This window comes from Ischnura elegans, chromosome 12, assembly GCF_921293095.1.
Source record: "Ischnura elegans chromosome 12, ioIscEleg1.1, whole genome shotgun sequence".
In the NCBI taxonomy this organism is placed as follows: domain Eukaryota; kingdom Metazoa; phylum Arthropoda; class Insecta; order Odonata; family Coenagrionidae; genus Ischnura; species Ischnura elegans.
The window spans coordinates 17,139,166-17,163,178 of NC_060257.1; the positions used below are offsets into that span (position 1 = coordinate 17,139,166).

The 24,013-nt window shown below is 38.6% G+C and overlaps 1 protein-coding gene across 1 annotated transcript in view; it reads left to right on the forward strand.

Moving 5' to 3' along the window:
* The window catches only part of LOC124169665 (serine proteinase stubble), a 91,481-nt gene that overhangs the window by 56,574 nt on the left and 10,894 nt on the right, over positions 1-24,013 (forward strand). Inside the window, exons 2-4 of the mRNA XM_046548319.1 lie at positions 19,051-19,341; positions 20,905-22,359; positions 23,608-23,853. Coding sequence (XP_046404275.1) covers positions 19,080-19,341; positions 20,905-22,359; positions 23,608-23,853 — 1,963 coding nt within the window. The 5' untranslated portion in view covers positions 19,051-19,079. The remainder of the gene's footprint in view (positions 1-19,050; positions 19,342-20,904; positions 22,360-23,607; positions 23,854-24,013) is intronic.

Here is a 24,013-nt window from a genome sequence, read left to right on the forward strand (position 1 = left end):
TTGGTATATTTATCATGAACATTCCTTCTTTCTTCAATAAACACCTTTTCTGAGCCATTACATGCTCAGGCAACGTGGAGTTCAATAAATAATTCTAACCGGTGTTAGAGCTCCACATTTGAGAGAAAACTGCTCTCCTCTGACGCGTCTATTTCTTTCATTGTACGAAAAATGGAATTCCAATTAATGTTTTTAATTTTTCGCATTCTTTGACGTTAGCTCACTTACTCTTACTTTTCATTTTTTGTTAATCCATAATACGGTTAATATTACTTTTGGTAAGCTTATTTTCTTCATTTATATGTCGTTTGAATTACCATGCAGGGAGAAATCGGTGAGTCAACAGAAATATCGATTAATACATAATTTATCCTCATGTGTAATAATATTGCATACTGAGGGAGTACGCCTTTTAATGCGTGTGAGTATTTCACAGGCGATGACAATTTGGCAGCATAATTGGAAGAAGCAATCACTCAATATTACGGGATCATAGTTCGCCGAATTTGGCTGCAAAAGTTATCCCCTTGCGTACCGATTGCAAGTAGTTTAACGACAACCAGCCACCCGTGTCTAATTTGACGCGACTTTCCATGCCTGACTGGCCATCGCAAAACTCAACAATGTCACGCATTGCAAAGGAGACTTCGGAAGACACTGCTAGCCGTCTCATTCTCGATTTCCATTGGCAAGTGCGTAGGACAGTGTCTTTTCGATCGCCATGTCTTCTTTCCCGTGTGATATGCGGACTCGCAAGAGGGCAACGGGAGGTGCGACTACCAAGAAACGCGTCTCTTCAGCCTCGACCCCGGCGAAAATGGAAAATGCATTAAGCGCAGACGCTCTTGGGTTAACGATCTTGGGCGCCTCTCCACCCAACCACCTCCGTCACTTTGAAATGCGTGGCTGACCACCCCACGAGGAATTCCTCAGGGCTTGTTCGACGCTGGCGGCAAGTCGGTCCCCGCACAGGTAATGACACAATCACCAACCCTCGTACACAAAAACAAATAATTGTCTACAGACATGCGGAATGAAAACAACCTCAAGTTGTAATGGCAATTGGTAACAGCTTTTGAATTTCCTGTTGAGCACGATTTTTTAGCTGCCACATCGTTTAAGAGCATACTGATTTCTTGACCTTTTTTAAGCTCTTTTTACCACGTATAGTTTATCTCAACAATAAATGCTAATGAGACCAATCCTTGCTTGTTATTAAAAGGTCCTACCGGTTATATTCGACTTAAGGAAACTTAATAATAAAATCGATAACATCCATCCATCAATTATGATGACTCAATGAGTTTTCTTCCTATTTGAGATAAACGCTTGCAATTTTCCAAAATTGTAAACTTTCATTCCTAGAGAATAAAATTTTATTATCGAGTTAAATTGCTAATGTTTATTTCAATATGGAAAAATTCCACTCCATCACGCCTGATTCTTCTGAGTTTTCTTCCCTCTGATAATATAACGCGACGAATCAAAATACTACTAATTTACCCTCATTTTTTCACAAATACTATATTTCACTCACCTCTTGACTGTGCATTAACTAACCAGAATGACAAAATAGGAAAATCTTTGGAAAAGATTAAGATTGAAGGGAATGAATAGCCATTGAAATATTATGAAATGAAAGGAATTTTAACCTCATGCTTCTGGGAAAATATTTCCCGAGAGATATTATCTTTCGCACGAGCTAACACGCAATCGAGGACCGGAAGTCGTCTGGTCCTTAACCTTTCTCTCGTTTTCATTGAACGGATGTGAGATAGCAGTACTGTTTTGCCTTCAATATTTATGGAGACCTTATGGAATTTTTTGTTTATGGGTGAGAAAAGATATGAAAATCAGTAACGGTAACGGACGAAGTGAGGTTAAAAGGAGTAGGAATGAAGTAAAGTTCTGAGAAAAGAGTTTAAATAATTGATAAATTACATGAGGAAATGAGTGAAAAGATGCAAAATCAAATAAACGAGTACGTTATCATAAGGGCTTCACAAAAGTACGAGATTGAAAAATTGAATATCCCAGTATAGTCAACTTATTCCAGAGAGAAATGGTGGAACAACATATTTCGAATGATAAGCAAATATGCCATACGGCCCACTAATTTTATTTTAGAACTCGCAACCATCACATTACCTGATGATGATAGTATAGCAATCGAAACATTTGTTGTGAGCTGTTAATTAGCATTAGTGGGCAACTAGGAATATACCTTGGGGGGCGGCGGATAAGATAGCCAGGGATGGCGAACCCTCCCCATCCTCAGGTAAAATTTGGTAAAATTTTTGAAAAATGACATGCCTGAAAATACATTTTACATCATCTTGGCACTAAAAATTGAACTTTAAGCAAATGCAGTTATTACATGTCAAAACTAGACAATAGTTTTAATATTTTTTATTTCTCTGAGGCTTTGGAGGAGGTGGCTTCTACCCTCTCATCCCCCAATAGTTACTCTACTGGTGGGCACTGCGATATCCTTGTTTATCATTCAATATACCAGTCTCGAGAAATAGCTTTAAAGGTGTGGGCTTCAGCGTTAAAATTTCGCAAAAGTATACTTCATGTAACTTACTGTTTACTTTTCTCCGTGAGTGATACTGAGACATAATTGATATCAGTAAGTAAGGCTAGGTTGTTTTTGAGGGATTAATCACTTTGGCTAATTCATAAATGAAAAATTGATCAAAAGCGTTACGCATCTAAATTTTCTACATATTAATTAATAACAATGTACAACATGCAAGAAGGATTTTGCGTAACTCAGGGGAATTTAGAGGCTAGAGAGGCTAGTTTCTTCGCTACAATTTATTTGAATACGGCCTTGGTATTGGCATAGCATGTTATCACCAGGGTACAATATTTTGGCTGGCTCACTCTTATCGTACCCTGACGTTGGCATCCCAAGCCAAAGCATAGGTCAGATTCAAATTAAATGTCGAATAACACTTAGGCTATTTTCGTTCGCTTTCTTAGCAGTCCAGCATTTTTATAGACATTCAATGATGATAAAGAAGAGGGATGATGACACAGAGTTTTGCTGTACTCGTCAAAAGTTTTAGTCCAGTAGAGACTTCAACGCGCGAGATACGAATATTTCTAAGACCAGGTAGGAGCAATGCACTATAGACCACTTTTTTCACATGCGGGAGGAAACATTCCTCTCATGAGTCAAGCCAAAAGAAGTTGGAATTTTAAGGACCTGACTTTCTACGTCCAATATCACTCTCGGCCCACAGGTAGAGAATCTCTAAAAGCAAGCATAGAGAACCTATTCACTGGTGTGTTCCCTCTGAAACACTTTTAACTTTAGGACAATTTTAGAGAGCATTTCTAGGATAAAGAGCTTAAAATTCCTAAGGGTAGTCACGAGTATAATAGGAAGAAAATAGGAGCGGTTACAGAACTTCACAAGCAGGTAAGAGGATTATGAGATTAGGGTAGAAAATCATTTAAAATGTTTTTCTCACCCGGGCGTATTTTTCTCCCGAAATTCCCAGAATTTGACATAACATAAAAGTACATCTTCGGGCAGCATACACCGTCACTTTCATGGGCATGAACATCAAAGTGAAGGTGTGTGCTTAAAATGCAATCCCAAGTACCCTGCATTTTTGTTACTGTCAGCCGGACTCAGGTACAATTACGACCACGAATATTACAATAGAGGATCCTCAAGTCGGCCTCTAAATGTGTTGTCAACCACCGCGCATTTAAATGGGTTTACAGAAGTTACTACTAGCGTCGCTGACCGACAAATTGATCCGAGTTTCGCGGTAAAATAGGGTTTAATTAGAGGTGTCCGCCGCAAATAACATTCATGATGATTTGATTTATCAAATGCATAACTGTTTGATGCTATTCCTCGCAATTACAGACAACATACTGCAAAATAATGAAAAAAAGTGGATCGTGTTGCACTATTCACCGCGCCAAGGACATTTTTAAATGCCGATTAAAATGCGACCATGGTGGCAACAAAAATCAGCCTTCTATGGAATTGGGCCTCCTCTATGCAGTCCCCTTGCTTACTACCATGAGCTTCGATGCGAGGAAAAACGAAAACACGAACATGGCGGTTGGCTTGAGCTAAGAAATATATCTTATCTTAATGAGAATTTCTTAGTGAAAAAATATAATCTTTAATTCTCAATCTACTGATCGGAGGAAAATATATCCTTTTTCTGCTACGATTTCTGAATATTGCATTATAAATTCCCTTGTTTTTACGCAGGCTCTCACCTTTGCTTAACTTAGGAGACATGTTAATCGATAAGCCTTTCATGTACTAAGCTACGGTGTATTTAGTCGGTCGCATGTAATATTTTGGTAAAGCTGAAAAATATCGGGGGACGCTTAAACTTACAAAGCAACCAAAGAGCACGGCTGTACGGCGTTAAAAATTTCGTGTTAGGCATTAATACTTTTATTTTCTTGAGATTAAAACGTAAGTTGAGCACTTATAAAACATAAGATGTCTTTCTAATACTTCAATTTATTTGTAAACCATCAACAGCGATCGGCAGTGTTGTTTTGAATCAGGATAAAATTTACATGTGTCAAAAAATCTTAAAAATTCACATATTCATCATGAAAAACAAATGATTTGTGCTTATGTGTATCATATGGTTTAATTTTTGTAACCATTGCATTTCGAAAGTGTTTAATGATCCACAGTATCTTTGCCCGTCGATGAAAATGACACTACGATATGACAATTATAAATCGAAATTTCAGGTTCTTTTTATGCTATATGACCTTAACCTAAATAATACTAAAATATGGAATCTATAGAGGTTGACAACTTTGATATTATTTATTAGACATGCTGGCAAATGTTGAACACCCGTATGCTTTCCAGAGCCTGAAAATTTGGAGAACGTGCATAAGATTAAAAGGAGTAATTAGTGATGAAAAAATATTGTCCAGCTTATTAAAACAACTTGTCTGTTTCCACACTTATTTATTTTTACCGACCATGGTTTCGGCAGCCCTGACAATGGCACAAGCTGCCGAAACCATGGTCGGTAAAAATAAATTAGTGTGGAAACAGACAAGTTGTTTTAATAAGCTGAATATCAAATATTTCCACCGCATCACGCCGGACACTGTATCTTTTAAATATTGTCCAGCCGGAGTTAAGCACTCTCCTCATATGAGCCATAGATTATCAGGTCGCTCAACGCGGACGTTTCACGATGCAGCGCATTCTTTGAGCCTTCACAGCCTTGAGTGTTCTTCATAAAAAGAGAAAGAGGCGTGCTCTTGACCCTTCGCTCAGGTGCACAGACGGCAATCGGACGATGAACGAAGAAAAATCTCTCCCGCGAGCATGAGTCACTTCATGATCTAGAAACCAGATTTTAAGACACGAAGGACTCTTTCATACGCGGATTTGAAGCGCAGAACGAAATACGCTGCATTTCACTCCCGCAAGAATTCAATACTAAGGCTGATTTTGATAGGTGAGGACAGAGTTTACCCCAGCCTGACCGACAGACATTAAATTTCAAATATTCAAGGTTGCATGGGCCAGTGAAATTCTCTGGGCCACCTCGTATATACAGGGTGGTTGTTACATAACTAAGTATTATAAAATATATTCCTGACCGCTTGAGACGATTGGGCGCTCACCTTATATTTTACCACAGGCTCTTACATTATATTTTTTTCATATATTTATTCCACATTATGGTACATGAAATTATAATAGCTTACTCAAGCATGAGTTTTTAATAGGTGGAATATAGGCACCCCTGTGGTAAGAACCAGTGTTGGGGTTGCCATCTCTTAAATTAAACACACAGCTGGCTGGTGCGGCCAAAAACAAAAGAATATACCGTAAGTAATGAGTCAAAGTACGCTTTTCTTTAACGTGTGTTCTTTTGAGAATATTATGAAAGATTGAAACATAAAAATAAATGAAAACAAATACATTAATTACCATGATGTATAGAAATATTCCATACACTGTACAGAAACTAGACTAATAACATATTTTAAAGTATTTATCAAGATTCCTATATAACACGGCATGTATAATATTAATTTTAATGAATTAGTGCTGTTAATTAAGAATTTATTCGTATTTTTCAATTCCTACTGATATACCTGCCATCACGTATGAAGGGACTTTGTTTTGGCATGTTGCTTCGGGATTTGAATCTGGGACCCTTAAATCAACGGCCAAGCGCACTATAAACTATTCTACCACGCTGAATTTAGGCATGAAAACAAGTAATACATTACACGTCTCCGTTTAAATGGCTTTAAAAACACTGCCTTTATTATTCAGCTTTTAGAATCAAATTTAGACAGTAGTATAATCACTAATTTTTTTCGGTAAAAAAATTATGGAAATGAAAATGAAAGTTGTCAAGCAACCTTATGACTTAATTGCAAAAAATACGCCGTAAACGATGCAAGATGTCTCACAACTAATGCCAAAAAAGATAAGTCGAAAGAAAATTTGATTTCAACTGACCCAAACTGAAGTGTAGAGTAATAAGTTTCTACAATTTTCTGTACTACCAAGCAGTTTCTATTCCATACGAATATCGTGAAGCAATAGAAAAAAAAGCAAAGATTTTTCCATTCAAACGCTTCTAAGTTCCCTCAAATATCGACGTCTTTCCTTTTAATTATTTGCCGGAAGACAAGTCCATTGAAAAAGGTATTTATCAATTAAATGGCTTTCATTTAGGTCAAAAATAGCTTTCCTGATAAACAAACTGAAAAACATTATTTTTTCAATCAGCCTTAAAGTTCTCAAGGCACTTAAAAATCCAATGAAATTTAAGCTGGAATTTCTAACCGACATAAACACGAAAAAATATGGGAAACGGTAAATCTGATTAAAATACAAAGCTCATCTGCCATGCATAGTAATAGTTGGAAAATGTTACCTTTGCATGAATGTGGAAGTAGAATTCGTTAGTATAAGTAACATTCATTGTAGCAGTAAAATAGTAAGGAAACAATTCACCATATGCTACACATGGAGTATGTTTCTCTATGGAAGCGGAGGCTTGGACGATGACAGCAGCAGAGAAGTTAAGAGTGGAAGCATTCGAAATGTGGTGGTGCTACCGAAGAATGATGAAGATAAAATGGATCGACCGTGTAAGTATAAAGGAAGAGCTAAGAGGAGTGGGAGAAAAGAGAAGTCTCCTAAAAACCTTAAGCATAAGACGGGACAACTGAGGAGGCCACATTTTGAGGCACGACGGACAGATGAAGACAATCGTAGGATAGGTGGAATGGAATAAGGGCAAGGGGCGGCCGGGAATAAGTCACATAAGACAGGTCATAAAAGATGTAAAAGAGAAGAAATACGCCGCTTTGAAAAGGCTAGCGGATAAGGGACAGGAATGGAGAGCTCTGTAAAACCAATCTTAGGATTGTTGACTAATAATGATGATGAAGAAACATTTATATGGCCGTGTGGTGTGCATGTGGGAATCCTCTTGCATACTCCATACTGATGATTGATCACCCCCTGCCAAATATCCTAGAGGTGGCTCGCAGGTTATTATGTAGATGTTGATGCGTATTGCAAAAAGATTTGGCGTGAGGAATCCGTACCGCGGCAGTCCATAAACATTCACGGAACAAGCTCTACATTGCCACAGATACCAATATCGTTCTATATTAACAGCGGTCTCAGACCCCTCTCCTCACCCCATCCAATTGATTCCAGAGAACTTCCCGAAAGGTATTCACTTAATCGTTTTGACACGGATTCCCCTGCTGGCCCGGGAGCGGCCCGGGCCGTTCTTACTGCCACGCGGAACCGCAGGGGGAGACAGGAGCGCTATTTTGAATAAGTGGAATTCTTGCGACGGCGGCTTTTACTACCTGTTGTCGTGCTAAGAAGTTGCCCTCCCCACCTGCAGGAGTTGCCAACCAACCCGTCAATCCCCGAGACACGGCCGCCAACCTGTCTGTCTTCCTCCTCCCCACCACCTCGTTGGTGATCGGCTAACGGTGAACATCGCCGAAAGGTTGGGAAACTGTGGTGGGCAAGTGGGAAAAAGGGAGAGGTGAAGATTTTTCAGGGAAGAAGAAGATAGGGTGAAGTGTGGGGCAGATAGCAGGTATGAGCGCTAAGAGCCAATGGACGAAAGTGAACCTGTAGACGGAGGAGATGGTCCCGGGATGCAATCGACATGTGGCCTACTACTACAGAAATAAACATGAAACGGTAATGAACAACTGCTGATACTTAAAGTGTATGATCTACGTACCTGTATTACTTACATGCTACGGCAAACAACAGTACCAACCAATGTGACTACGTAGGTTTCCGCGGTGTCAAGGTTCCAAAAAGGCTTCAGGTCGAAGATGCATCTTCGACCTGAAGACAAGAAGAGCATCTTCGACCTGAAGGCGCTAGCAGCAGTGCTAGCGATACTGTTGTCATCAACAAACAACCAGACGCGGTAGAACCGGAAGAATGGTAATAAAGAAATAAACCGAAAGAATTGAGATTTTAGTACCAACTAATATTTAATTGACCAATTGGTTTCGAAGCAACCAGAGGTTTGCATTGTTAACAACAAATCCATCAATTTTAGTGGTATAAACGATTTGCTTTCGGAAAACTATTGATACTAGATCTGGCCATCTTATATCAAAATTGCTAGTTACTGAAACGAAAACTGTGGGTATACTAAGCGCAATTTCAAAGTTGGGTAACTTGATTTCACGCGCAAAAAACCGGTACTTTTTTGAGAAATAATTAAGTAAAGGGGATACTATGAAGCCGAAGGTATGGATGGAGCGAGTACTTAGCAGGGAGAGGAGGTTGAAAATAGTGTTAGAGGGTGGAATGTTAGGTAAACGAGGGAGAGGAAGGAAAAGAATAGCGTTTTTGGATAGAATTGAAGGGAGTAGGCCTTACAGTGAATTAAATAGGGAAGTACATGACGGATGGAAAGTTGTCATGACGCTTCTTAAGTACTCCATGGAAACACACCTTAATCGGTGCAACACTTTAATAATAATAATATTTCTTTCAAAATGGTAATGTATCACTTTAAAACAGGTTGTCATTTCCAGTAAAGTTATCATCATGTAACAGTGTGCCGTGGATGAGTAGTGGTGTCTAGACGCATGTAGTGGTAAATAGCGGGGATAGGATGTTGAAAATAGTGTTAGAGGGTAGAGTGTTGGATAAATAAGGGAGAGGGGGAGAGGAGAATAGGATTTCTAGATTTAATAGGTAAGTCCATAAAGGGAGGGTAGACTGCAGGAATGCTTAACAAATACCCCATTAAAACCTATCGTAATGAGTGGAAGACTCTGTTAATAATTTTCGTAAGGGTAAGTTGAGCCATTAAAAGTATTCAGAAACATGGGGGCAATCAGCTGATCGGGCACCCTATAGTGATGACGAGTCACCGCGAGGAACTCGAAGTTATGCGCGAGTGAGTCATAAATGATAGTTTTGCGAGACACCAAGATCCCGTTTTTTATGGGTCCCATATGCAGACGTCGAGGGATGAGAAATATGTATGTACGTGACTTGATGACGGCGCGGAAGGGGAAGCTGTCAGTGACGAGAGAGAGTGGGGTGGGGAGGAGACGTTGTTCATGTTCCTCACTCCATTCTATCTTGCCAACGTAAAAAAACGAAGCCCCTACCCATTCACATGCCTATATACCATTATGACCATGTTGTAGGCGAGCTGTATGATGCAAAGCCATATGTTTACATAATGCAGTCACCTGCAAGGGTACAAGGCTACATGCCCAAACACATTCACCATCAGAATTGAACCGTGTAAACACCTAACGTTGAAAAAATGCACGAATTCATATCCAAAAAGTAATCCCAATTTTAAAACCGTGAATATATCTATAATAGTATTTATCCAGCTACCTGCTTGCATCATGCAGAAATGGTTTTTGTGCTGAAGAAAGAATGAATGAAGCAATGTGGATGCAAGTAAAAGATTCATAGAAAGCACAAAAAATTACACTTCATTAAATTACATCTGCTTCGAAGAGCCTAGCGATAAACTTACTAAATCCTGTGTCAAAACCTTGTTCATGGAGTCACAAGCCCTCGCTATCACTTAAGTAAAGAATTTAACGACTTCCTGCACAAACCAACAGCCTGTTATAGGATAATTAGCCCCATTAATATAAGAAATATTTTTTCAGCAGACATACAAAACACCTTGGTGCAATTTTTACTCAATTTCTCATAAATTAAAATTACTATACAATCTTAAAAATACAGGAATGATTTTCATTTACTATTTTTCATAGAAAGTTAATATTTACACCATCCTTGTTTATTCAAGCAAAAATTTAAAAATTTTCCTTATTATTTGATTTCATTTTCTCCATTTTGTTTCAACCTAACAATTGTACCGGTATCTCTATAAAACCAATTACCGGAATGCTTATATGATATGATCTCAAAAGACGCAGAAAACGTCACATGTTTGCTTAGTAATTGATATACAGACGGACTTAGAGAGTCTACTGACTAAATAGAAATACTGAATTATTAAGAGATGATGAAATATTGTGTGACTGACGAATACAAAAAAGGTTAAATTGCACTTGGTTTCATCATAAAAAGTCAGAAGTATCTTTTTCAATTATCTCGGAGAAAGAGAGGTAGGAAATGAGAAATCAATACGTGATAGGGTATTAAATTAGTGGAGGGTGAGGTGATTGATTGATTGATTCCCAGGAATTCGACCCTAGAATCAAGGATAGAGAGAAACCTAAGTAAGAATGAGTGAAGTAATACGATATTTTTCATTGTGTTATCACTTAAATCATGCTCATTTAGCTATCTTAAGTACCGTATCATCACATTTTAACAATTTAGTTCCGTGAACTTAAATGAAAGAGGATATGAAGCAGGTAAACATTATGAGGTGAGATTTTGCGCAAAACTTTAGTGAAAACAAATTTTCCATGGGTATCATTACCTAGACATATTCATGTAAAAAAAGTCTTCATAACCGTCAAATTTTAAACATTTTGTCACTTTGAACTTATGTGATATATCTGACAAAACATTTTTCAGATAAGGGTTTTCATGCTTCGAGAGAATGACTTCTTCCATTTAAATCTTTGTAATGCATAGTGAAAAATGAAAATATCCTTTCTTTAATTTCAAATATCCATGAAATAAGAGAAAACTGGCATAATAAACACTATGAATTATATTTTCGAACTGATCAGAATAAATTTCATTGCTTAACTATTTTATAACGACCAAAAACGTTCTTTCAGCTGATTAAATTTTTTTGCAGATCAGGATTTTCTTGCCTTTAGAGTACGATGTTTTTTTCATTTCAATCGGCGTAAGACACGGAGGAAAGTATTTTTGAATCTTTCTTAAAATTCAAATTTCCGTCATTTGAGAGTTTGGCTCATTGAATTTATCGACTAGAGAAGCATTTTTGTGAGACATGGCATTGATAGTATCTTCAGTCACCCGCACGGGGTAACTAAATTATTTTTTACAGTAGTATTTTGCTCAATATGTTGATAACTTTTATCTCATTTTTCTTCTAAAGCATTTATGTGAGACATGGACACGTCCGATATATCGGACGCTATGCACTAATGGGAAAATATTATTATTCAAATTCACCGATTAAGTAGAATAAATATAATTATTTCATAACAACCAAAATCTTCCTTTCAGCTGATTATGTTGTTATATACACAGGCCAGAAAATGTTCCGAATAACAAATGAGATTCCGGACAAATACTCTTCGTTCGCGAACTATCACATTATTGAGATTGCTCTTCGGTTTCTACGTAGGTAAGGAAGTAATGAAAAAATAGGGCACATCTGAGGGGAACTTTTTGGATTTGGGAACGGAAATTCCAGGAGAACGACGGACTATGTAAAGAAAGTTCCGCACCGGCCGGGGACGTCGAGGAGAAAAAAAAAGAGTTCGGATAACCGTACACTGAAAAGTGTTACGTGTCGAAAGAAAGGATGACAAGAAGCAATGGTAATGGCTCGGAAGTGCCAGGCGGAGATTGAATGGTCACGTCAGCCGACCCACCGAGGAGCGAAGGGATAGGCTGAACCAGTTTCACGACGACGACCACTCTGATTCACTGAATTTTACGAAACTCCCTTTCTCTCTTCCTTGCAAATGAATCGATGCCCTTTACGAGACTTCCTCTCCTCGCGACCGGAAGTAACGGACTCGTTTGAAAAAAAAACATCGAATCAATGGTATCCTATAGACACTGCTCCTTAAAAAGAAACATATTTGTGAAAACTAATAGCCAATCCCATGGAATATATGGGAAATTAAGTTGCCCAAAAATTCGTTACTAGATGGAGAAAATTACGTCACGAAAGTTTGATCCTGGATATCCAGTAGACGCCAGGAGGACAATGTCGTACCCAGGGTCATAACTAGAGGGGGGGGCACGTCATAGTCTAGGGGGGGAGGGCATGCCATGGTATGGGGTGGAGGGGGGGCAAGCCATGTGATTTATAAGATTATTTCCTTGAAAAAATAGTTTTATTTTAGTTACATACCTTATACAAATATATATCATTTTTCGTGGGTTTAAAGAAAATTAGTTGAATACTTTCGTTTCAATTCAGTACTGATTTTGCTTAAAGACTTATGCGATTTTTGCTTCAAGGGAGGCAGCTGCCTGCCAGCAGCTGCCCCCGTAGAAGCCCCTCGCTGAGTACGCCCATGAGTAGGAAACAAAATTACGAATGATATTAAGGTCGAAAACGAGCAATTTTTAAACTTGAGAAACTTTGAGTCAAGCGCTCCTATTTGCCGCTAGTTTATCCTGTGGTCGGTGCTCTTGACAACTCTTGACTTCGTATGCTTTGCCTGCCAGAGATCACGATACATCAAAGGCATCCGGTAACAGGCAAACGCGCGCTAAATTGGAGCACTTGGCTATAAGTTTCTTTTGATTAAAAATGGTACGTTTTTGAGCTGAATATCATGAAAATTTTTAGTTTCTACCGGCACCAGCTTTCCAGGGTTTAAATTCGGTGACGTAACTTTTCTCCACCCTGAATAAGACACTAACTAAACAAGGTGCTTGAAATAGAAGTCGGCTCCGGGAAAGATATTTTCTCCTAGATTTATCAGTTGGGAATTCTGCCTTCGTATATCTAAAACTACTTTAAATGCACTTTGTGAGTAATATTAACCATTTGCATTACTATTATCGTATTTCAGAATTATCTTCGCCCAGATATGCAGAAAAAAAGAGATAAAATTAGGTATTCTCAGTGTAATTTGTATATTTGAGTTATTTTTCAACTTTTGGCACTATTTTGGACTTCGCTCAAAATTTGAATTCTTTTATCTCTCATACCAGCGTGAAGGTCGCGCAACACCGTGACTAAGATTAGTCATACCCTGCAGTGATAATATTTGTGGAGTAACTTCATTGATAAAAAGTATCCAGATCGGATTGTGAGGCTTGTATTTTTTATTTGAATACTTTTTTAATATTTATACTTAGTGTAGCGATTTTTAGCTTGATCTTTGTGACTACGCAGTAAGAGAAGATGCCTTACCGGCTGCATGTCAGTAGGATCAGTGCATATTGTTACTCTGACATGTAGCTCTCACTTTACGAGAGTATATGCTCTAGATTATTGGTGTGAAGTTCGTTTGTTTATCAATATGAGACCAAGAGAAAGGTAGATAGGAAAAAATCAGAAAGAAGTACCTAGTGAAAATGGCTTTATCGATTCTGACATCATGAACATGCGATTCCATCGTTCTAGTTTCTATTAGCCCTTTTTATAGACATGAAAAGAGCCGTGACTTGAGGCTTAATTTTGTAGATTTTTTTTGCTTTTGAAGCTTAAATTAGTTTTACGCCCGCACATTTAATTTCCATTAACCGTCCTGGGATTCAGCACTTCTGGGATATTGTTTAGGGAATCGTTTTATAAAACTCATGATTATTATCGGATAGGAAAGGGTGTTGTTTCCCATGCACTCACAAACCGGAATAGGCCATAGTTGAAAGACCTCACCTGCAGTCAAGTTGCTGGCTGCTATCAATGATGGAGCGATCGCAACAGAAAAAAAAGCTGAATCACGACCACGATTGGGGCGTCCCGAATGGATAATATCGAGGGTCTATCGGTCCCACCCCGTAACCATTTGACCATCGACGATCGTGCGCCAGCTATCGCTTTCATCTACTCTTCAAGACCTCTGGGCTGAGGAGGCGCCCTATCGGACCGAACAACGCACTATCGGGATGCGTCCGTGCGTAACAAGACAGTTAAATGGGGCAGTGTTTGAATGGGGCAGTGTCGAATGGGGCAGGGGACGGGAGGATGTGGAGGAGAAGGGGTTTTTCCATCATCCCCTCCCACGCGCTGCCCCCGTGACCCAGTGGCCCCCACGGGGGCGGAGGGTGTGTGTGGGCGTGAGATGGGGCAGAAAGAGGCAGCTCAGAAGGGAGTGGGCGGACCTCGGCCGAGTTTCTTCCGTGTCTCGGGCCCCGGCCCAGTGACTCAGACAGCGGCGGAAAGTACACACGGGGGACGGGCGTTGAGGTCTCATCCACGTGGTGCTCTGCCTATTTTTGCTTGATAGTTCAATGCATCGAAAATAAGCCATATCGAAGTAATTTCTCAAGTTTTCCGGGTAACAGCGTCTAGGACAAGGGGACAGAATGGAGGAGGCCCAATTCCATCACATAGAGGTCTGATTTCTGCTCCGGTTAGGTCGCTTTTTAATCTGTTTTAAAAATTGTCCGCGGCGCGGTGATGAGTGCAATGCGATCCAGTTTTTTTCCAATATTTTGCATTATAGTGCTTGTAATTGCGAGAAATAGCGTTGAAATTTCATGAATCTAATAGATCACATCATCTTGTATATAAAATTTCCGTAAAAACCGCTCATTATACCCTATTTCCCCGTGAAACTGGGATCAATTTGTCAGTCAGTGAGGCGAGTGGTGATTTTCGTAAACCCATTTAAATGCGCGTTGGGCGACAGCACATTTAAAGGCTGGCTTGCGGAATCTTTTGTGATATTCGTGGTTCCATCAATCGTCCTAACGATTGTTCACAGAACTAGTGGTATGCACGCAAGTCCTGGCAAAAGTACACGTAGTATAGATCGTTTCAACTTTACGATGGTTAGACGCTGCGAAACCGGAAGAGGAAGCGGCAAGAGAAAGACGAAAAGTTAGTATAGCTCTCATCGCTTCGTATTTTATGGAGTTGTCCCAGTAAGGAATAATATGGGTGGAAGAAGAATTATACGTTAAATACACGTTGAACACAGTAATATATTGAACCCTAGATATCTTAACAGCTTTGCTAACCGTCAGTTTCTTGTTCACTTTCACATTTTAAGAACTGGAAGGCAGCAAAGGTTTTACCGTCGTGGTATGTATGAACGATAGTTCCTACGATCGCTGGAACAATCGTAATCTGAACGAGACATAGGTTTGTTTGATCGTTTGATGTATCGAAAATAAGCCATATAGAAGTAATTTCTTGTGTTTTCCGACAAAGGCAACTTGGGTTTCTTCCTTGGGTTTAAATTATTTTGACATTGCTGCCGACGCCTCGAGAAACCGTTTTGGTTCTTATCTTGCGAACCGCGGTGGACATAAAATATTAATTTACTAATATTGATAGAAGTGGTAGCATTAATAGAGCTTTTTTGGGACGGTCTGAACCCTCCTGTATTCAGCCCTATGTACACTAACAAGATGTCACACATTATTCGGCATGGCTTTTGCTCAATCCACTATTTGGAAAACATTGAATATTAACATTTGGTGCATAAATGCTAATGTGAATCTGAATCATTAAAAAATTACTGCATAAACAATAATGTAAATTTTGCGTTAGTATTTAAACACAGTTGCGGAATGCTTTTTTTGCCAATGCTTTGCATTGATGCTTTCAAGCTTCTTTCATACTTTGAATTGGTTGTCAATGAAAAAAAAAATCTCATTCCGTGAACCAGAAATTTTTCCCTTCTATGAGATCCAGACGCATGTCATTCATCTTTAGCTTCTTGTTGAATGTATCTCAGGCAAGTTTGAGTCATGAAAATGTTGAGGGATGCACAACATTACTATATACTTCAAACCATGTATTTAAAGCCATAAAAGTTAGCGCACAACGGAACACTACGTAACGTTCGATATCCTATTTCTGTTGGTACCTATCCATTGTTGGCTACATGTTCGCTGATAGGAATAGCCTAGGCTTGAAATAAATTCATTGTGAACAGTATATTCTAATTAATATTATCAAGATGACGAGATTTAACAAATACAACGGTATTCCTAGGATGTAAACCGCAAATAATAATCTTTGACTTCATAAAGCCCTGATGACATTACCGATTAAATACACTGAACAATGTTTTTATCAGTTGTAATAAGTATTCCTCTTATTATACTTACGATGTAAGGGCTACTCCAGATCCTTAACGCAAACTTGATCAATACAGGCAAAACACAATTAAAGTTTTTCATTATAAAAATCTATATCAGGTGATTGACACTTAACTGACAAATATTACGCACAAAATTGTATAAAGATAATAGCTCCCAGTATTGAATTCCAATTATAACTATTGCCGATGCAATTCGGAAGGCCACAAAAAAGCAAGAATAATGGAAGAGAGTACTTGAATGCTCCTTGAAAAACACGGAAGTAGCTTCATTTCGTAATCTTGACGCCAGCAGAGTGTATCAGATCATTCTATGAATGGTATTCAGTGCATAATACATCATCTCACGGGTGACTGACTCATGTGATTGGATCTCGAGACCAAACTGAAAGTCATCATCCGTAACGATGGGATTCTTAAGTCCATGGAATATTTAATGTTAGTTAAATCCTTTCATCTGCAGCTCTTATTATTTTTTCACACAAAATTGAATTAATTCCACTTATGAACTGCGGTTCTATTGAAAAGTACCTCCAGCATACAATCGTACTATGAACTTATAGCAGAAACGAAAAAATGTATGGAGCAAGAAGAAATGAAAGCTGTTTCCCTCCGCTAATTTTGTCCATCCATCCTGACTGCAAAGGGTAATTTTAAACGGAAGGAGATACATGCCTACTAACACCCAGATTTGTACGAATTATCTAACTAAAAAAGGGAAATTACAAGCATTCTTTTCTCTTCAAGACGGAATAGCTAAAGTCATCTATTCGGATAGTAGATGAAAGCAAATCTTTGTATTTTTGCAAAGTACGACAGACTATAAAGTGATAATATAAAGTTACTGCCAGGTAACTAAAGACTATTGAATGCTTTTTGGGTAATATAATCATGCCTGCGAGTTGGAATATCAATATCCAGCCATGGTTTTTACTAAGAAATTCTCCCCATGTTCTCATGCTTTTAGCCGTTTCACCTACACCTTTTCAATATCGCACTTTATAGCCAAACAGAGAATTTTATGATGAGACTTTAGGTGATGCAGGATGGATATAAATTACTTTCACCGCCTTCGTAGGTTCATTGACCTTCACAAACCCTCAATAACCCACACTGTTAATAGTCAATAAGATTTCTATACCTAAAATCATTTTCGAGGTTTACAACCTTAATTGACCTTTAAGAAAGAACTTACGTCAAAACCGGTTGGATTTCACGCAAAGAAAGACAAAAAATTAATAACAAAGATTGTTCTTCCCTCAGAAAAGGATTACGTCAAAGCAAGTTCTCAAAACAAATCAAACAAAGTAGCAGAAGATGAATGGATTGAATAACTGGGATTGGCTCAAGTTGGACGCTTGATTGATGGATAGGAAAACTGAGGAAGGTATCACGAATGACTCATCGTCTATCGAAATGAGGAATGCGGTTCCCGACAACATAAGAGATGTTTTTCACCTCTTAAATCCGCAATACGACACATGTGCTCGAATGCAAAGGCGGAGAGAGTCTGAGGGTGAGACAGCATATTTGACCCCATTGAAAGCCCTCCTCGGTTGAATATTTATAACTCCGCCATATCTCATGCTTTCACCCGAGTTTTTCTTTCTAAACATTCCGCGCGATGATCCATATCGGAACTCATTCAGCAAACGGGACTTTCGTGGTCTTATCTAAGGGGAAGGGGAAAATGTGCAGACGAAAGTTTTTCTCACCTTTACGACCGCTAGAATCTCCGGGTCAGGAAGTCATCCCCATTCAGGACTATGATAAACTTTAGAAATAAAAATTCAGCTACATTTAATTCTGCAATCTTCAAGATTCATAAGTTCATAAAAAGGAGGTATAAAGTTTTGATATTTATATACATAGTGAGGCACTCGAAATAGAATATTTTTTCTGATACTTCGATGATTTACTTTTGTACATGGAGATTTTTGTTTCATTCGATAAGCAGTGAAGTAAAATGACCGGTAGAACGAGTTTGGCTTCGGAAAAGCATTATTCATGGCAACGTTTACGAATCATATATGGATGTTCAAAAATATCAGTATAAACTGTAATTTCTCTGTATGATAAATCAAACCCTGTCACATGAAGAACTAAAATTCAGAGGAAATTATAAATAGTCTAAAGTTAACGTCAAATATAATGAACTCTGTAATGAAATCAATCAGCAAGGGGTATAATTTGTTCATAAAACGGAGGAAATAATTCTATTCAAACCTTTACTTAGCAATTTCAGGGGAAAAAAGAATGATGTGATAACATCCGGCTAAACCTGGGGCGAAAACATCGTAATTGTCATTATTACACGCTTCAGTATCAGGTTATGCATTTATCCAGTAAAAGTTACCTTAATATATTAAAGGACGTTAAGTTTTGATTTTTTTATTTAAAAATTCCAACTTTCATTCTAAGAACATTGCTGCTTGGAATTACTCTTAAATTTTTTTGTTTTGGGGGATAAAGTTAGGTGAAAGATTTTTTGGAGATGTCGGCAAGATGACGTATTTTTGTATTAGAATAAAAATATTATAAGTAGAAAATAACTGTTTCTTATCATAAATATTCACTACTATTCAGGATAATCATAAATAACCTGTGATTTTTTATTGTTTTCAGTTCCTGGATGCTTGGCTGAAGAAGTAAGCATGGTCAAAATGGAGATGGATAAACCGCCACCTTCGTCAGCGCTGCCCTCGTGCATCGTCCGTTCCGTGAACCACGAGAACGAGCCTTCGGCTGAACCTTCCTACCACGGCCGAAAGGGCGGCGCCACCAGTCACGCCGCCTCTCCCTGCAGCCGCAGGCGGTCTTCGCTCAACCTCCTCCTCCTCTCCTTCCCTCTTCTCCTCACGCTCACGTTGAGCGCTCTGCCACAGCGTACTTCCGCGTCTCCGCTTTGGTATCCAGGTGAATACTGCTAATTATCACGACAGCCTATTTCATCCCTTCATCCAAATTATGCCCATCGCTTGGAATGAAATGTGGGACGATGGAATTTAAACCACTTCTAAGAACAGAAGGAATACGCAAGAGATATATTTGGGGCGAAATACCCTCGAAAGTTGAATGAATTTATCCCGGACAATGCTATATACCTTTAATGTATTTTTAGGTGCGTTAATTGCGCATCCCCCCTAATGAATGCTGTACTGATGATATGATGCACTGAATGGATTGGGCCTTTCGTGTATAATTCCATTTTAAGCTAGGAAATTAAGCACTTGGAAATTGTAATAAAAATTTATATAAAAAGTTAATTTGTAGGTAAAATAGTTCAATAGTTTTTATTTCGCCAAATTTTTGATTGAGACTTCCTCCTAATTACTTTGTATAGTAAATTTTTACTACCTTGAATAAGAGAAGAGGCTAGCGGAAGAGCTTTTGTACTTTTTTAGGTGGAATAGTTTTTATTTCGCTAACTTTTTGATTAAGATTTCCTCCTAATTACCTCCTGTATTAAATTTTTATTAAGCTGAATATGGGAAAAAGCTAGCGGAAGAGATTTTACACTTTGAAACGTGGAGAAAATAGGAGCCGTAAGTACAAAAAAATACGCCCGCACTCCTCCAGAAAGAAAACAGGAAATTTGGTCTCTAGTTTTACGTACCTATTACGTAATTACTGCATATAATATGAAAAGAAACATTAAATTTAAAATATACATTATTAGGAAAGTTATTTCTTCTCAAACCGTCCAGTTACTAATGAAAAATTAGTCAATAGGGATTGGTAATAGATTTGCCTACATTTGGAATTTTTCATTGAAAGCATAAGAGACAGAAATACGGCACTCGCTATATGTTAACACCTTTTAAATATTAATGCTTTATGGAACGTTCTCCATAACATAGAATGTGCATTGTAATAATAGATAATACGCTCTTAGGGCACTAAGATAGATATAAGATAATAAAACTGTATCCATGTGATCATTAGAACTGCTGTTTCACTTGCTCATTTCAATGTTAAGCAATGAAGTACAATTTTTATTATACTAATGCAGAAATTGTTACATCGTCTCATCCAATTTTCATAAAATCTATTTCAATCATCTTGCTGAAATATGTTTCAATGTGAACCAAAAATTTTTAAATTATTAATAATTTAGTGCTATTTATTTAAAATATCACTTGCAGTTCTTACATCACTACTCGGATGATTCAAAGATAAAAACTAGATAAAAAGTACGACATACAAAATCAGAGGGAAGAACGATTTGCTTTGTATTCTCAAATTAAAACCAGGATATAAAATTCTGCATCAAAATTGAAGCACTATTTATAATTAACAGTCCTTTTGCAAGTGTGGATTGGTTAAAATTAATCGAAAATTTTATGATTGCCTAATAATAATTATGGTTGTATAATTTGTATTTTATTTTTAATAATATCACAATAATATGGTATTAATCGACAGTTAATTTTTGTGATTGCATTTAATTCTCATTCAATTTATTTTTTCTCGTTTCAGCTTCCATAGAGCCGCGGAATATTCGCAATCTACCATGCGTGAGTAAGAAAACGCAAGAAACGGGAATCTGTATGTTTGCATTCTCGTGCTTTAAAGTTAATGGCACCCACCTGGGTACCTGCATAGACAGATTTTACTTTGGTTCCTGCTGTCAGCTACCGGAGAGCTACGATCCAAATGCCATAGCGAACGAAGTTCTAGTGCACGAATCTCATCCATCACCTTTCAGGCCTCATCCAACGAGAAGGCCCACAATCAATTCCACCATTACCTCATTGCTTGGGAAACCTACGAGACCACTGACTACAGTCAAACCTACCACAGGAACCTACACGAAGACCACGACAAGACCAATTGTGACGAGACCTACGACCAGACCAGTTTCTACGAAACCAGGCCAGACAACTGTAGGGAAACCGACCACCGTGACCACTGCTAAGCCAACGACAATTGCCAATAGGCCTGTATCCACAGTACCCAATAAAAAACCACCTCTGCTTGGAGATGACCAGATACTGACTACAACTCCAAATGTAACAACATCCAGTTCCTCGACTAAACCTACTCCTAAGCCAGTGACAGCGAGACCTTCGACTAAACCGACAGCTAAACCTACCGCGAAACCGGTTACTAGACCATCCACGAGACCAACAGCAAGACCTTCCCAAAAGCCCGGTGCTAGCCCCACGATTAAGCCCAGCAATAAACCAACGCCTAATGTTCCTGCTAAACCAGTGACAAAACCCACTCCAAAACCAGTGACGAAACCCACTCCAAAACCTGTGACGAGACCGACTGCTAAGCCCATAGTGAGACCAACAATAACGAACGCGACAGTAAGGCCTCCTTTGAAACCAAGTTCCACCAAACCGACAACGAGACCAACAACTAGACCAACCACTAGACCAACCCAGAGACCAACAACTTCAAAGCCCGTTTCACAACAGCAGGTTTCCAAACCCACTGTCAAACCGGGGACGCCCAAACCGACAGCTAGACCGACAGTTGCGACCAAGCCGACGACTCTAAAGCCTGCTCCACCAAAGCCGTCGCCCACTAAGGCTACCACACCCAAACCACCGACTACAACTACGACAACGACAACAACGGCAAAACCACAGACTACAAAGCCCACGACTGTAGCAACTACAAGACCTACGACCACCTCGACGACTCAAAAACCGACTCAGACTATTACAACCCCAACTATCCCATCTCCTAGTCCAACAACTGCTCAGACTTCAGCTGCCACAACCCCTAGCTCAGTGCCGACTCAAGCTGACACCGCGACAAAAGGACCTTCGACTTCTCCCGAGACTCAGACGCAGATTAGCAATGAGATACCTCCCGTTAAGCCTGGCGTCACGACAGGGGTGCAGCCTCCAGAGGCAGTGGAGGAGGACACGAATGTTATTGGATCTGGTGGAACAACTCAGCCAGCATCACCTACTTCAGGTACTTGTTTTGAGAGCGGTAAAAATTAATATACATACATTGCTCGATGTATAAGTTGCCATATATACATTGCTAGTTTAGCTGTCCAAAGAGCTGGAGACAATTTATAGCTCTATGTAAAATCTTGAGCAGCCAGCAGAGAGGAAAAAACTTTGCGCCTTACTACCTGTATTTCTCGTGTATTAAATGTTTAATTAAAGTTCTGATTAGCTACTTTGAATGAGGATGAATACTATTTGATACTAAATCAAATCAATATAAAGTTGTAGTAAATGAAACGGGAGACGTATTTCTCATTACTATACCACTATAAAAAATACTCATATTGGACGAATTTGGTCTGCTTACAAATAAATTGAATCAATTATGCCCTGTGTCAACAAATTTGATTCCATTATTAGAAGTTCACCCAGGCTAAAGACAACTTTCGAAGTTTAGCACTTGAAAAGCATTTCCTTTTATTATGAAATTAATATTTTCAGGATTGGCCCATTACGAATAAGTAAATTAAATTCTACAACACTGATTGGTATTCTACTCAGAATTAATAAAAAATATGGAATACTGTGCCTTTTATAAAAAAATAAAAATAGAATGTTAATGATGGGATATTATCAAATCTTTCTCTACTTCATAAATGATTTCAACAACTTTTTCTTCCCACGCATTGAATTAATTTCAATTCCTCAGCATTGTCTCAAAGAACAACTAATAACTTTTTGGAGAAGCCAATGAACCGTAAAAGTTAGCTCTCATGAATTAACTGCTAAAACTATCGCAATGTGTTCTATCAACATGGTCAAGTCCATAGAAAAATCATTTCTTACTATCAGTGAATTTCTCTAAAAAATATGAAACCGAAATGGAAATATTAGGTCATGAAATCAACCCAAGGTACTGTGTCCATCGCTGCTCCTGAACTAACGGCACTTTCTAAAGCCTAAATTCACAGCTTTTATTGGTATTCCATTATGAGTAGCTAAGCATATTGTATAAGGCAACTATTGAATGATGTTGCTATCTAGTGTATGTCATCACTGATTAAAATTCTCATAAGAAACAATTGCAAAATAGTACTTTGTGACTGAATTAAATTGCAAAAAAACTAATGAAGCCATGAGCAAAATGTATTCCTTCTTCAGTATGCCATTTCACCAAGTCTATGATGGAATCGACACAATCATTCTATGAAATCTACACTATTCTATAGTGAAAGCAAACAATGAATTGGGAAACAAAACATTTCAGGTTCGACCCAAGGCACTGTGTCACCTGTTGCTCCAGAGACCACACTGACAACGCAGCAGCAGCCAGAGAGCACTTATCCCTCATCTACGACGCAAGGGCCACAAACAACAGTAGCCAATTTCACCAGCACCTCTCCAACAAGCACCAGCGGAGAGGCAGAGTCATCTACGACCTCTCCGGACACGCTGACGACAGCTGGGCTACTCCCAGGATCAGATACTCTAAATATGACTAACTATAAAGAAGGTATGCCAAAAAGAAATTATTGAAAGCAAATTTGGAGTTGGGAAAAGCTGGCAGATCTGCTGTACAATTGTAAACTTTCAATTTCATGTCATTTTTAACCATTCCCTGGTTTGGGAATGTTGGCGTCATTATGGTGGCGGCTAAACACACCTACCTAAAA